Below are 15,304 nucleotides of genomic sequence, written 5' to 3' on the forward strand. Positions count from 1 at the left end.
CTGCTTTTATAGTGCTTTTGTCTAGCATTGTGACATGAATTTGAGAAGTTGTAGAGTGAAGGAGAGATAAGCATGTTTTTTTTGTTTGTTTGTTTAGATCACAAGTGGGGGACTAGAAAAAGACTTGTGAGAGCAGGTGATGTTTATCCCCTTAGAAGTCGAACCACCATGTGGGGGAGATTGGTTACTAACCAGCTGAAAAACATCCTTGAACAAATTCTGAGAGGAGGTATAAATGAGAGCCAAAAACAGGAGGCGGGGCCTTTGGAGACTTGGGATAGTTTTGGCTGTTCATCGTTCTACTTCGAGAGGCTCCTAGAGAGAGCCGCTCAAGGGAAGGCTTTGGGGCTCTGGGCTCTGGCTGAGGTTCTGGGTTCTGGTTGCTCCGGGTTCCAGGAGAAGAAATCCTATTGATTAATGCCAGGAGAATTGCTCCTTGGAACTGACATCCTTACTATTTCATTATTGTATTCTTTAATCCTCTTTTCCTGTTGTTTCAGTTAGTCGGGTTATAAGTTAATAAGTTCGTAATAAAACATATTTGTTAAGAAAATTGAGCTTACAGAAGAGAAACAGATACAGTGTTGTGTGTTTGCTTTTCTTTTGTGTTGGATGATTACCTTGTATATTGTTCCTTTTCACTAGTATGTGTTTATTTCTATGTTTTCATATAGTGATAAGTGTGAGCTGTCTCTCTTAAGAAAGGAGGCTAGTTGTAAACAGTATATAGTCTCATATTTGATGACTGAAACTGTAACAGCACTTTCTATTGTAACCTATAATTAAATAGTGGCACTAGTGATTTTACTGTAGAACTATCTGTGAGATTGTGGGGGAGTATTGGAGGGCTTAGAAAGGGTTGCCAACATGTATGTCTTTCCTGGAATCTAGAGATACATCTTCCTAATGTACTTACTTGATTCCAGGGACATGCTGGCTTGTGTTTGGCTTGTTTTCTTAATGGCAGAAGGCTTATATGATCAAACCATATTCCTGTAATAGACGGTCTCAAATCTTTGTTTCTTGTCACTGTGCCAAAATAGAACGGAATGATACATTGAGACATGAACTCTTAACATCCTGTGGCCACAATAAACCAAGACCCCTCTAGGGTTTGATTTTATCATATAGAAATAAAGTAGTTAAACAAATGAACTTCCTTTTTTCCCTCCCTCCGTCCCTCCCTTCCTTCCTTCTTTCCTTCCTTCCTTTCTTTCCTCCTGTCTGTCTGTCTTCATGGTCTGATATAGCCCTCGCTGTTTTGGAACTCACTATATATAACAGGCTGGCCTGGAACTCAGAGATTATGTTTTCTTGGTGATAAAAAATTAATAGTATGGCTGGGCATGGTGGCACACACCTTTAATCCCAGCACTTGGGAGGCAGAGGCAGGTGGATTGCTGTGAGTTTGAGGCCAGCCTGGTCTACAAATCGAGTCCAGGATAGCCAAGATAACATAGAGAAATCCTGTCTCAAAAAACCAAAACCCAAATAAACAAAAATCACTAGCATGAAATCTATGTTAGCTGATTTCTCAGTACATTGTGTAATATTGCTAACTATATGAATGTTGCTATGCAGTAGATCTCAAGAATGTTCTCATTGCTGATGATGGATGCTCCATCTTGACAGAGCAGTACTACTTCAAATCTCAGTCCTGTATCTGCTAGCAACTGCTACTACTTTTTCCTAGAAGAGTCTGGCCTCTCGGTACCCTGTATGAGTGAATTACATGGTATTTGTTCTTTGTGCCTGGCTGGCTTCTCTTAGCAGAGTTCGCCAAGATTCAGCTAAGTCGTTCCATATGATGGGGTTTCCTTCTCTTTGAAAGCTGAATAGCACAGACCAGCACTTTGTCCCCCCACCCATCCATTAATGGCCTAGGTTGTCTCTGTTGTGAATAATGGTGAATGATGATTGTGGATGATGCTGCAGACAATGTGAGTCTATAAATATCTTCTTGGAGTCCTCATTTTATTTGTTAAAGATAAGTGCTTAGAAGTGGGCTTACCAGATCATTTGGTGGTTTTACTTGTAATTTCTTCACTTTTTACTTTGTTGATTTAAAAAAATAGAATTTTTTGTTGTTTTATATGTTTGGTTATGGCAGCTATTTCTTGATTACCATTTCTGTAAAGTATCTCTTTGCTTTCAGCCATGTGTGTTTAGGTGTCAAATGAGTGTTCTGCAGACTGTACACAGTTGAACCTAGCTGCCCTTAGCCAATCCTCTGCCTTGTCTTTTGGCTGGAGCCGAACCCATTTACATTAAGTGAAGTTCGTAGTGTGAAGGAACCTGCAGTTGTGAACTGTTTGTCTGTCTGACAGTATTCTGTCTCATTTCTCCTGAAACTTTTTTTTTGTTTTTTTGAGACAGGGTTTTTCTGTATATATAGCCTTGGCTATCCTGGACTTGTTTTGTAGACCAGGCTGGCCTCAAACTCACAGCAATCCACCTGCCTCTGCCTCCTGAGTGCTGGGATTAAAGGTGTGCACCACCGCTGCCCAGCTGATTATTTGTTTTCTTTTGTGTATTTTTATGGTTATTCCCTTTATAATTACTCATATAAAACATCACTTAAGTACAATAAAATTTTCAGCTGAAAACTTGTATACATAAATGTCAATGTTTACATAAATTCTGTCCTTTTATTTTTCTTTTTATGTTTCCTTTACAGTGTCTATTTATGAATTTCATAGCTATAGTATTGATGTGTTTTTTTGTTTTTTAACTCATATAATAGAATTAAAAATGATAGATGGGCCAGCAGATGGCACAGCAGCCACAGGTGCTTGCGGCCACGCCTGACAGTCTGAGTTTGATCCTTGGAACCCACGTGGTTGAATGAGAGCATTGACTCCTTCAGTTTATTACCCTTTGACCTTAGCATAAATACTGTGGCTGCTGCTTCTCCTTCCTCAACTAAATCAATGGAAAAAAATAATCCATTGTCTGTGTTTCAGATGGTAAGTGTCTCAAGTTATATAGCATTATAGGATTTTGATTGTCTGTGTATTTACTTTTCCAGTAAACTTTATGCTTTCCTATGCTTTGGTGCTGCTGTCTAGTGTACTTGCTTTTCATTTGGAAGGGCTCTCTTTAACAGTTCCTTTTAGGCAGGTTTAGTGGTGAGCTCATTCAAGCTTTTATGTAGCTGAGAGTGCCTTTTTCCCCCCTGATATTTGAAGTGTTTTGGTAGTTTTGCTTTGCTCCCCCTTTAATACATCATTTTGGATATGCATTTATTCCCTTCTGGCTTGTGAAATTTCTGCTGAGGAATCTGCTGATAGTAGTAGGATTTTTGTAATCCATGTTTTAAATCAATTGCTTCATCAAAGACTTGAACTCTGAATCTGGAAAGATAAAACAGTGCTTTATGGAGCCAGATAGCAAGATTGTGGCAGCAGCGCCCCTGACTCAGTACTGTGTTGTTTTCTGCACATGCAGAGCAGGAGGCTCAAGAGCCTGGTCCTGACATTAATGACACTCTGCTATGTTCGCAGACAGGAGCCCTAGCATAGCTGTCCTCTGAGAGGCTACACCCAGCCTCAGATCCAAACAGATGTGGAGTCTCATAGACAAACATTGGCAAAGCATAGGGAGTCTTGTGGAAAAGTGGAGGGAAGGATAGAAGGACCTGGAGGTGACAGGAGCTCCACAGGAGACCAACAGAGCCAACTAGCTAGGGCCCAGAGGGGCTTGCAGAGACTGAAGCACCAACCAAGGACCATGCGTGGACTGGACCTAGGCCCCCTACACAGATGTAGCAGATGGGCAGCTCAGGCTTCATGTGGGTCCCCTAGTAAGGGGAGTGGAGCTGTTGCCTGCTATTTGATTACTCCCTCCTGGTGGGGCTACCTTGCCAGGCCACAGGGAAAGAGGACACGCTCAGTCTTGATGTGACATGATGGACCGGGGGTTGCAGGGGCTGCTCCCTTTTTCTGAGGAATGGGGGGAGGGGGTGAGGGAAGAGGGAGGAAGGGTGGGATCTGGAGGAGAGGAGGGAGGGGGCTACGATTGAGATGTAAAGTAAATAAATTAGTTGATTAAAAATACAACAACAATAATAAAAGAACTAATGTATCTCATTAGGAAAACAGCAGCCCATACTCCCAGGCCAAAATATTTTTCCTAGATGTGCGTAATTTGTGTTTGCTTTATTCTTTCTACTTACTTAATTTGGGCTATTATGTCTAAAGAATGATATTGAATCAAATATTATTTAGTGTAAATATTTCTGACAGTTGTTTTGTTTTGTGTGTTTGTTGTCTGAACAAGGCAGAGAAAAGCTGGTGTTTCTTGAGGGCTAAGACTCCTAAAGCAACTATACTTTTAGGGCATTAATACAGCATTTTATTTCTCTCCTGACAATATAATTAAAACATTTGTTTAAAAGCCACATGATTAAATGCACTGTTTTATAAAATGCCACTAAGTGCATGATTGCCATTCCCAGAGCTAAGGGTCTGTCGGAGTGTCCTGGGAGAAACCATCACACAGGGGACAATTGATTAGGACCAGTGGAAGGCAATCTAAGATAACCTTTTGTTTTTAATTAAAATGGGAAATAAGAAGCCAGTTAAAAAAATTGTCTTCCTTCATTTGTCCAAGCTGAGAGTGATGGAGTTCTCATTCCAGCAAAGTCCTGTTACCTGTGACAATCCTTATGAACGCTGGCTGTGTATTGTGTGGTGGTCCCCAGCCAAGCCCACGTGTTGTCATGATATATTATAGCAAGATCAGTAGCGCATTAATTTTCTAGCTGTCACACATTTTGGCAGTAGGGCTAAAAGGACATTTTTCCTTCCTGAAATTAATGTCAGTGCCTTCTAAGAAGCTTAGAAGAAACGAGCTTTCTAAGGTAGAAGAAATGAGTAAATTCTGGACACATGTCTTTGAAATGTGGAATGTGGAAGACTAGTTTTTGGACTAGGTCTATCAAACTATAGCCTGAAATGTAGTAAAGAATCACACATTATTTTAAGTGGAGGATTTTTAAAAATTAAAAAATAATTATTTTTGTCTTTTGAGACAGAGTTACTGTTTTTCAGTCCAGGCTGGCTTTAACCCACTGGGTAATCCAGGCTGGCCCCTGCGTCTTCCTCCTTATATCCGTAGTGCTGGGATTCTGCTTCATAGGCACTGAACCCAGGTCTTTTCTTTAGTATTGTATTTCTTTTGCAAAGTTTTATTTTTTTTAAACTAAAATATAATTATATCTTTTCCTTCCTCCTTTTTCCTCCCTTTAACTTTCCCATGCCCCCCTGCTCTCAAATACATGGCTCCTTTTTTCTTTGTTATTATTGCATATGGATGTACATAACTATGTGAGTACAGCCTGCTGAGTCTGTTTAGTGTTGTTTGTATATATATGATTTCAGGACTGATCGTTGGATACACAGTTTAGAGGCTCATCCCCAGGAGAAACTAACTTTCTCTCTCATCAGCCATTAGTTCTTTATAGTTCCTTGTCTCGGGATGGGCCCTTGTGAGAGTTCCTGGGCATTTCTAGAAGACACCGTCTCACCAGCAGGTTTCCTGGTCCTCTGCTGTTAGAATCATTCTACACCCACCCCACCCCCATGTTCCTCAGATGTAGGTACAGGAGTTGTGTTTGGATGTGTCCAGGGGGGCTGGGCACACAGCAGTAATCTGTTCTCTGCATTTCACCAGTTGTGTTTTTTTTGTCCTGGTCTTTGTCTACTCCAAAGAGAAACTCCTGTGATAAGGCATGAGCTACATTTACCTTTGGGCATAATAATAAGTATTTAGGAGCACTGATGGCTTCCCATGCTTGGCAGCTGGCGTAGCACCTTGTAGTACGGTGAGAGTTAGTCCACAGGGAAGAGGTGTTTAAGTCAGTTACAGCTCATATCCCATGTCTGAAGTGCATTGGTGTCTTCTGCAGTAGGGACTTAACTTCAATTTCTATGAGGTATCCAGGTTTGCTGAGGTTTTGGATTGCATTTTAAAGAGTCTTATTAAGCTATAATATGCATAAATATAGTTCACTCATTGGGAGTATAAAATTCAATTTATTTTAGTATGTTTATAAAGTTGTACAGGTATTCGAGATTGTTTCAGCTTTCAATGTCCCTTGCTTTTAGGACTAGTGTCTCCCACCAAATAATTCAGCTGGAATTTTAATAGAGACTTTACTGAATGGAGATCAATTTGGGAAATAATGCCATGTTAATATTTATTCTTATAGACACATTTTTAAACTACTAACTTCCTTTGTAGTACTCTGAGTTTAATTACTTCATATAAAAATCACCTAATTGGACATATAACTATGTGGAATTATTTATTCTTTATATAGCTTAAATGTTGACTGTCTGTTTGAACTGTAAACTTTTTTTTTTTTTAAAGACAGGGTTTCCCCGTCTAGCCCTGGCTGTCCTTGACTTGTTTTGTAGACCAGGCTGGCTTCGAACTCATAGAGATCCACCTGCCTCTATCTCCCCAAGTGCTGGGATTAAGGCGTATGCCACCACTGCCTGGGGTAACTATAAATTTCTTATAGCTAGCCTATATATTAACTTTCTTATTATTTGGTGTCATAGTTGTTTAAGAAATACAGGTCTTAACTCATGTTTGGAAGCTGAATATAATAAAATTGGAGTATTAGTGTTAGTATGAAATTGACATTAATAATAAGTAGTTGACATTTCTAAGCCTTCTAACTCATCCTTAGTCATATTTTTGCTTTGAAGAAATAAGATGTTGGCATAGCTTTGTAGAATTCAGTCCATAGCCTAATTTATATGCCCTTTAAACTTGTCTTAGGTACCAAATCTGATTCCAGTTTTGATGTTCAAATTGGGAAGACCATTAGATCCTATACAATACAATGACATATTATATACTTTACCTACACTGGGTGTTCACAAGGTTAGTATGCCAATTGACTGTCTTTGGGTAGGGGAGGAAAAACCTTAATAGTTGGAAAATATATATATTGAAGACAGGGTTTCCCCGTCTAGCCCTGGCTGTCCTTGACTTGTTTTGTAGACCAGGCTGGCCTCGAACTCACAGCAATGCACCTGCCTCTGCCTCCTGAGTGCTGGGATTAAAGGCGTGCACCATTACGCCCAGCTATTTATAATATTTTAAGCCCTAATTTTTGCCATGATCATATATTCCCCCTTTGTCTTCATTTTAGAGAAGCTAATGTCTACAGGTAAACTTACTATTAGATGTAAAAATTCCTTTACACCCCTAAATATCTGTTTTCGCATTTGCTGTTCCCCGAGGCTAGGCCCTTTGCTCCTAATTGCCCACTCATCCCTCCCAAAGCTCTCTTCCTGGATCTTAGAAGATGGGTGAGAGCTAAACTTGCGCTCCAGTTCTTACTATAGCAAATGCCCTTTGCGTGCTCGCAGTTGCCTTCCTTCATGAAAAGTTTCACTACTATCTTCCTAGGTCTGCACAGGGCAGATCCTGCGAGTGATTCAGCTGCTTGGGACCACTCCACAACTAAGAGCCGTCACATTGCGCCTGTTGACAGCTTTGTGGGGAAAGCAGGTGAGCGTTGCTGTGTACTTGTTGCATGTTAAACACGTTCCTTTCTCTGCAGAAACATAGTGCTGCAACAGTGCTGCTCAGAGTTAGTAATCGTAGTGAGTGCCATCAATGACCGCACTGACCAATTTTGATTTATTGTGGTGTGTTCGATCTGTAAAGCAGTCAGTTGTGTTTGACTCAGAAGCTGAGGACATAAGATAATCTTACTATGCCACTTCTGTCATGCCTCTTTCCATTTGTATGATAAAGTAATAGGAATATGGTTGTGATTAGAGGCTTTGTTGGAAGGGTGTGATCTGGCCACTTGTTTTCTGGCATGAACAGTGCATGGGGCTGTAAGGAAAGCCTCTATAATCACAACAACATTCTTCTGTGCTGATTAGCAGAGGTACATTACAATTTCCAATGCAAATGCAAGATTTAGAGGTGAAAACGTTGCATAAAAGGAGATAATCATTATTCATCTTGAGTTAGCAAATTGCCTTTCTTTAATTTTTTTTTTTTTTTTTTTTTTTTTTTTGGGTGAAATTGTCTTACTAGGATCGTGTGTACCCTGAGCTGCAGCGTTTCCTGGCTATGTGTGATGCACCCTCTCTCTCTGCGGGCAAGGAGATCCAGTGGGAGAAACTGATTGCAAAAGCTGCATCCATCAGAGATATATGTAAACAGAGGTGAGACGGGCCTCAGTCTTCGAGATGCATGTGAAGAGAAGTTACTTTTTTTCTTTTTGCAATGCAGAAAGATACATTGTTTCTTCAGAAGTAAATATGTTTTTTCCCTTTTAAATTGGTTCCTTTATTTTAGTGTAGAGAATATTTATATCCCTTTTGGATAATAGTTTAATGTTATAGTAACATATCGCATCATGTTTTCTATTCTTCTGTATATAAATGCCTCACAACTAAGCAGTAGACTGTGGTCATAAGCAGTTCTTTGTTTTGCTTTTGAGGTGGGGTCTCACTGGGTAGCCCAAGCTGGCCTTGAACTCAGGAGCCTCCTGTGTCAGCCTCTCCGCTGCAGGCAGAGAATGATATTGAGTTTCTGTCTATCCGCTAAGCTTTCTGAAGAAGTGCAGACAGAGAGCTGACTGCTGGTCTGTCTTAGGGATGAATCGAAGAGCCAAGACTAAAACAACACAAGCGAAGCTCCCCTTGCTTAGTGCCTGCTTTACCCTGTCGCACGGAGTGAAGTAAGACTGTGTGGCGGAAGTAGAGTGGGAGCACTGGACGTCATTTCTAGTTCAGTGGCTTGGCATGTGTGCTGGCCTGCGGCACTGTAGAGTGCCTGTGAATATGCTCTCACTCTGTCCAGGACCCAGGATGAAGGATGTGTCCTGAGAGGTGCAGGAGGTGGGCACCGTTGTTCATTACATGGATGGTTCCTGAATCCAGTAAAATCTCGAGTCAGAGAGTAAGAATCCAAACCCTAGCAGTTCTGTCTCTTTTCTGAGCCTATCTGCAATGTAAAAGCCGTAGTGGACTGAGGTACCAACAAGCTACACTTATGTAACCCAGGACCTGTGTGTCTGGATTTTATTAAAATCTTGGCACGGAGCAAATTTCAGAGACAAGGAGTTTTTTGCCGACATTCTTATTTTACAAGGAAGGTTGAGGTGGAGGAAAGATTGGATGTCGGACTAGTCAGTCTTGAGAACTTACTCATGTTCTTTTCTTTCCTACTATCAAATTTAACAAGTTTTTTTTTTTAAAACCCCAGTTTTGGAAAGTTATTTCCTTTTGTGGAACAATGAGACAGAAGAATCCTGTCAGTTTTGTTTGTTGATAGTTTGTTAATTAGAGAAAAGTATTATGTCCTGGAGGCTTTCTGAGAACAAACCCAAGCAATTGTTAGGCTAAAGACCCTGTGGGGATGGTACAGTGTATGTGAGAGAGGTTGGAGAGGAAGGGCAGAGGACGTGGTGGATGCAGTGCCTGACATGGGACAGGTGCCCAGTCAGCTGTCCCTTGTATTAGGATACTTATCATCTTGGTGATGATAAATACAATGACCATTTTCAGTGTCACTCCCATGAACTGTCCGATCTGCAGTGTCTGCTTTCACACTCAGTGTCTGATGCCAGAACAACCACCAGACAGAAATAGCATTGTCATTTCCTATAATCTCTATAAAAATATGTCCATTAATTTAGCATTGTTAAAAATTCCCAATTCTGACAATAGGATTTACGACTTAAAGATTAAAACTCATGAGATGTACCTTCTTTGGGGCCTTCACAGGGAGCTTAGTGGGGAAAGTGTTGCTGTGCAATCAGGAGCAGCTGGGTTTGGATCCCCTGCGCCCAGGTGAAAGCTGAGCATGTAGGTGCATGCTTTGAACGTAGTGCTTGGCTCCCTGGGATTTTCTTGGCCACGCAGTCTAGCTGAAAGAGTGGGGCAGGAGAGATGGCTCAGAGGTTAAGAGCACTATCTATTCTCCCAAAGGTCCTGAGTTCAGTTCCCAGCTACCACATGGTGGCTCACAACCAACTGTAATGAGATCACCAGTTGGTGCCCTCTTCTGGTGTGAATGCACACATGCAGGCAGAATACTGTATAAGTAATAAGTAAATCAATCTTAAAAAAAAAAGAAAAAAGAAAAAGAAAAAGTGAGCTCCAGGTCCAGTGCAGACCTTGTCTGAAAGAATAAGGCAGAGAATGATTGCAGAAGGACACCGGCCTCAACCTTTGACCTCCATGTGTGTCGGCGAGTAAACCTGCCGTGGAAGCAGTACCCACACACACGTGTCCCTGCACATATGCATGTGCACGTCCATATTGACTTGTAAGTGTATGCATGGATTTGTAGAAGTGTCTTCTTTTTAAAACTTCTGTAGAAAAATAAGCATTAAATTGCAGTAGAAATGATCATAATATAAAGACTTTGAAGAACATGTGTTAGTATTTGAAGGTGAAAAGAATGAATGCCTTTATTATAGTCAAAAGATCTGGGAATAAGAAGAAATCTTTGGCGGTAATTTTGAGTTGAAACCGTCATGTTTTGTAGGCCTTATCAGCATGGTGCTGACATGTTGGCAGCCATTTCTCAGGTGTTGAATGACTGCACCAAGCCCGATCAAGCTACTCCGGCTGCCTTGGTCTTACAAGGCCTTCATGCGCTCTGCCAGGCTGAGGTAAGCAGTTCTGAATTGGCTTGTATAGCTCTTAAGCTATTTTACAAGGGTGTAAGATCAGATTTGGGTTGATGAAAGTTTCAGTATTAATTCTGGGAATTTGGTTTTGGTGGTGGTGGCCGGGGAGGGCTCAGGGGAGTTAGAACAGGATTGCTTTGCATACTTTTTTCCTGAGGGGATTTTGATTCCTCAGCCTGGCACTTTATAGAGATCCTATCTTTGGTTTTTCTTTCGTCTTTCTTGTTTTTTGCGAAGCTCTTAATTGTGTTTACTTAATTTTTTGATTAAAGAACCTTAGAATCAGTTAAGGCAAAGTAGTAGCTGTGGGTCAGTGGCCCTCGTGTTGGCTGAATAAATCATGACTGATGTGAAGGCTGGCAAAGGAGTCTTCCCTTCCTGGTGACCAGGTCTGGTAAATGAGTGAATAGCAGAACAGGCTTCAGGTCATTGCCTGAAATCTAGACTATTCCTGGAGTAACAGTATGTCAAAGAAAACTCGTACTGTTGGAAGAAATATGATTATCACGTCAGCGATCTTCCGTCATCTTACCAGGGTTTTGACACAGTGAGTGTGCATACTGCAGTTTTTAAGGGAATAAGGACACTCCTAGTGTGGCAGCTAATTCTGGTTCATGATGATGATGATGATGATGATGATTGCTATAAGATAAACAACATCAAGTGTTTATATGTTAATGTCCTTGTGTTAATATTTTTTATGTCCGTTTTCAATAGTTACAGGGTAGGAATAGCAGGAGAAAGACCTCAGAGAGACATTTATTTACTCAAGATCTAGGTTTGGGAGGAGTTTGGGCTGTGTGAAGACTTCCTTCTCCAGACTGAGTATAGTCGCTGTTCACCAGAGGATGTGCCCTCAGGATGGCTCTGTCAGACCTACCCTCCTGCAGTTGGAAAGTTGTTAGGCCTTCACAAGACTGATACAGCAGGTGACTGCTCACTGAGCTGTGGGCTTCTAATTTCTGTTGCTTCAGTTAGTCATGTGGCATTGGAAGGCACTTCTTTACCAAGTATATCACTTTTCCAATAAGTAGCTAGACTTTATTTTTAAACAAAGTTTTAACAACATTAAGAAAACTATTAAGAAAACATGCAGATGGACTGTTTTTGTCGTTGAAGCATTTTCTTTAAATTTTTATCCCAATTAACTTTCTTCTAATGAAATGGTGATTTAGTCTTATTGTTCCTATATTTCTGGTTTTTTTTTTCCTCCATTGTTTGCTGTTAGTATAAGGGTCAAGCATATATTAATGCTTAATTTTTAGGAGATTCACTGCGTTTGGCATGAAGTTTTCTTAGCCCATTTATCTAAGACATCATTACTACACTATAGTTAGTACTGAAGGTAGGAGAACACTGTCTTGTGGCAGAAAACATCTCTGTTTTTAGGCAGCCATGAGAATGTGTTTGATGACCACCAAGAGCTGCCGGAGGGTTATGCTCTTTAGTCAATTCACTTAGTCATAGCTATGCTTCCAGTGAAGATAAAAGGAGAATGCGTACAGAAAGACCCTCGCCTGCCGTCAGCCCGTGTTGCTGCTCTCTAGCTGTTTGACTTGTTCCTGGTCAGTTGGTACCTAGTTAGGTGGAGTCTGTCACAGAGGTTCTAAATATTTCTTCCTTCTTTTCCCTGACACCCACACAATATATGATAGTGATCTGATTTCTTCTTCCTGTGCTATCTTCTACATCATCACTAAAGCTATATTTCCTTCCTTGTATACCCAAGGACACCATTTGGGATTGTTGAAAACCTAGGCCTCGGTCCATTCTTTGACCCAAACCATCACTTACAAAAATAACTTGAGCCAACTTGAATGCCGTCTTTCCTTGCTTCTCAGTGTTCTTCCTAGAGCAGTGGTTCTCAACATTCCTAATGCTGCAGTCCCTTCATATAGTTCTTCATGTTGTGGGACCCCAACCATAAAATTATTTCATAACTGTAATTCTGCTACAATTCTGAATCATAATGTAAATATCTGGTATGCAGGATATATGATGGGATTGTCACCCACAGGTTGAGAGCCACTATCTCTGCAGCACTGAGGCAATGTGTCGAGTTTTTTTAATTTAATAAAGCTCATTTCTTACTTCCCTGCTAGGATAAAGGAGTTATTCATTCTCATCTGGTTTCCTTCCTGTTAACATTATATAGTCTAAATCTCATATCAATTTTCAATCAAAACTTTCCTTTAAAAAACCTCATCTGAAGCTGGGTGTACCTGGCACATGCCTTTAATTCCAGCGCTCTGGAGGCGGATGTCTGAGTTTGTGGCTGCTTGGTCTATAGCACAAGTTCGAGGACATCCAGGGCTATTCCTATAAAGCCTGTCTCCACAATGCCCACAAAGGAAGACACTAAATTTGACATGTTTCGCATCCAGTATGTAATAGTCTAATGCTAGTTTTTAGTCTCCTTAAATCATGTTAACAAGATAAGAATAAATCATGGAACAGTACCACCAATCAGTTAACTTAATTTTTATATTTTTTTGTGTCGCCAAATGCTTATTTTGTTATCCTTTATTTTCTAAGATTCCTCATCTAGAATGTAAACCTTTACTGATGCTTTGTAGAGATAAATATGCTACATACCATGGTTTTTTTTCATAAATATTGCAAGTATCCTGAGGTGTTTTGTTTGTTGATACTGTATTGCTGTTAGTTTTTGGTAATAAAAATGGTCTTTATTGACATTTAGCAGTGAATAACTGTATGTTCATCTAAATAAATCGGAATAACCCTCCACTTTGATGGTAGTTATATCTCTTTCTGTCTTGTATAAGACTTTGCACCCTTTCTGCTTGTGTGTTTTCATTGTGAGGTTGCTGCTGTTCTGTACCGTGATATATGCTAAAGTCATGAAATTTATTCAATTCAGCATCCCTTTCCAGGCCATATTTAATATTTACTGACTTGGGCTCATTTCTCCTTTTGGGCTGGTGTGCTATCCTCAGAAGTCAGCATTCATTCCCCAAGGCCATTTACTCTGGTTTCTAATTGGTAACATGTGTAGAACACTGGCGTACTCACCAGGTCCAAGACTGGACTTATTCAACATAACTATGAATCTGTTTCCCAGAAGCATTTGGTCATGATTTGTCTATTACTCTTTAGGTCTTTGACTATCAGATATCATTAGGAATATAAAGAGATAGCCTAAAACAGTAGAATAAATCAATAAAGTTAAGAGCACAAACTGAATAACTATGGCTATGAGAAAATACTTCAGGTAGAAAGCCACTTAAAATAGAATTTCAAGAGCTTTCCAAACCTTGCTTCTGTGCAAGAGGTGGTGTTTCTCCCTTAAGCTTGGTAGGTAATGAAGTCTCTGGTTCTGAAAGTCAAAATGATGAACCTCATTTGTCCCCAGTGGAGTCAGGTTCAGTTTCAACATGGCTGCTGCTTACTCATTTACATGTCTCCCAAGGACAGACTTCTCAAAGGATGGAGTCTGTTCCAATGCCAAGTGTGTCAGAGTAAGGATTGTGTTTACATTATACATTTTGTGGTTCTTCTTGGCTAAACAAATAACCCCGCAAAGCTTCTAGAACTCTCAGCTGACCAGAAAGATGCTAATGTCTTTTGGAAACTGGAAAGCAGATACTTCATTCCTTCTTTAAGGCTATTAATAATATATTGATTTTGACTTCACATATCTCTTTTAGGATAATATTTCTCTTAGCTAGTATTTCTTTGATGATAAGTACAAAATTTGCCCTTTCGTGATATATGGATTATACTGTTTCATTTTGTGGTGAAGAAGCAGTATTGTAATGTAGCTGGTATTTACTTAACACTTTAGAAATTCTAGCCTGCCAGATCAGGTGCCTGACAATGTGGATGTCTGAATGCTCTTGAGGCCAATAGCATTTGGTCTCTTCCTTCCATAATGCTGCTTTACTAGGTGTGATAAGGTTGGAAGGACTTTAGAACAGTCTGAGGTTTTCTCTTTCAGTCATAGAATGCACAAAAGCAGCAGTGAGTGAGCCCCACTATATCCATCCTGAAGGTTATATAGTCAACTCCTATTGCAGCTAAACCTTTAAGAGTGGAAATAACCTCCAGTCTAAACAAGCTGCCTGGGATTAGATGAAATGCAGGGTGTGCAGAAATAAAGTCAGTGCATTGAACTCGGAAAGAGGTCTCGGTCACTCTGAACACTACTTTTCTCTCTTAAGGCGGGGATGGGAGGCATGCTAGCCCTGTGTTTTCTTAGTCAGCTGTGAGTCTGTTGTGGCAAAAATTAATAGGCGTTTCAGAATCACTGAGAAAAGCTCTTTCATCTTGCCCCGCACCATTGGGGTGTTATATTTTCAAAGCAGAGTATTGTACAATTGAGCAATGGATAAGGAGGGGAAGGGCCTTTCCTGGGGATTCGTGACCGCTGGAAGAGTTCATTTCAGGCCATTTGTCACAGCAGTGATTTCCCCTGAGATACCCTTGCCAAGAGTATGTTTTGGCTATTCTACCCTCTTTTATTTATTTATTTTCTGAAATCATGGTGGAAGGTAGTTGTCCTTGCCCTCTCCCGTCATCCTAGCCCTTTGTCTAGGGTCCCCTTTACAACACCATGGGGTAGGGACAATTTTCAATGGGACCCAGCAGGTCTGGAAGGTTTTAGAGAGT

General features: G+C 40.5%; 1 protein-coding gene across 3 annotated transcripts in view; it reads left to right on the forward strand.

The window, feature by feature from the left end:
* Positions 1-15,304, forward strand: part of FOCAD (focadhesin) — a 301,056-nt gene that overhangs the window by 136,316 nt on the left and 149,436 nt on the right. For all 3 annotated transcript variants that reach the window (XM_084773534.1, XM_084773535.1, XM_084773536.1), the window contains 4 exons: positions 6,790-6,894; positions 7,426-7,527; positions 8,068-8,198; positions 10,531-10,657. In XM_084773534.1, the coding sequence (XP_084629660.1) occupies positions 6,790-6,894; positions 7,426-7,527; positions 8,068-8,198; positions 10,531-10,657 (465 nt within the window). The remainder of the gene's footprint in view (positions 1-6,789; positions 6,895-7,425; positions 7,528-8,067; positions 8,199-10,530; positions 10,658-15,304) is intronic.

The sequence above is a fragment of the Acomys minous genome (assembly GCF_964271855.1).
Source record: "Acomys minous genome assembly, chromosome: 1".
Taxonomy (NCBI): domain Eukaryota; kingdom Metazoa; phylum Chordata; class Mammalia; order Rodentia; family Muridae; genus Acomys; species Acomys minous.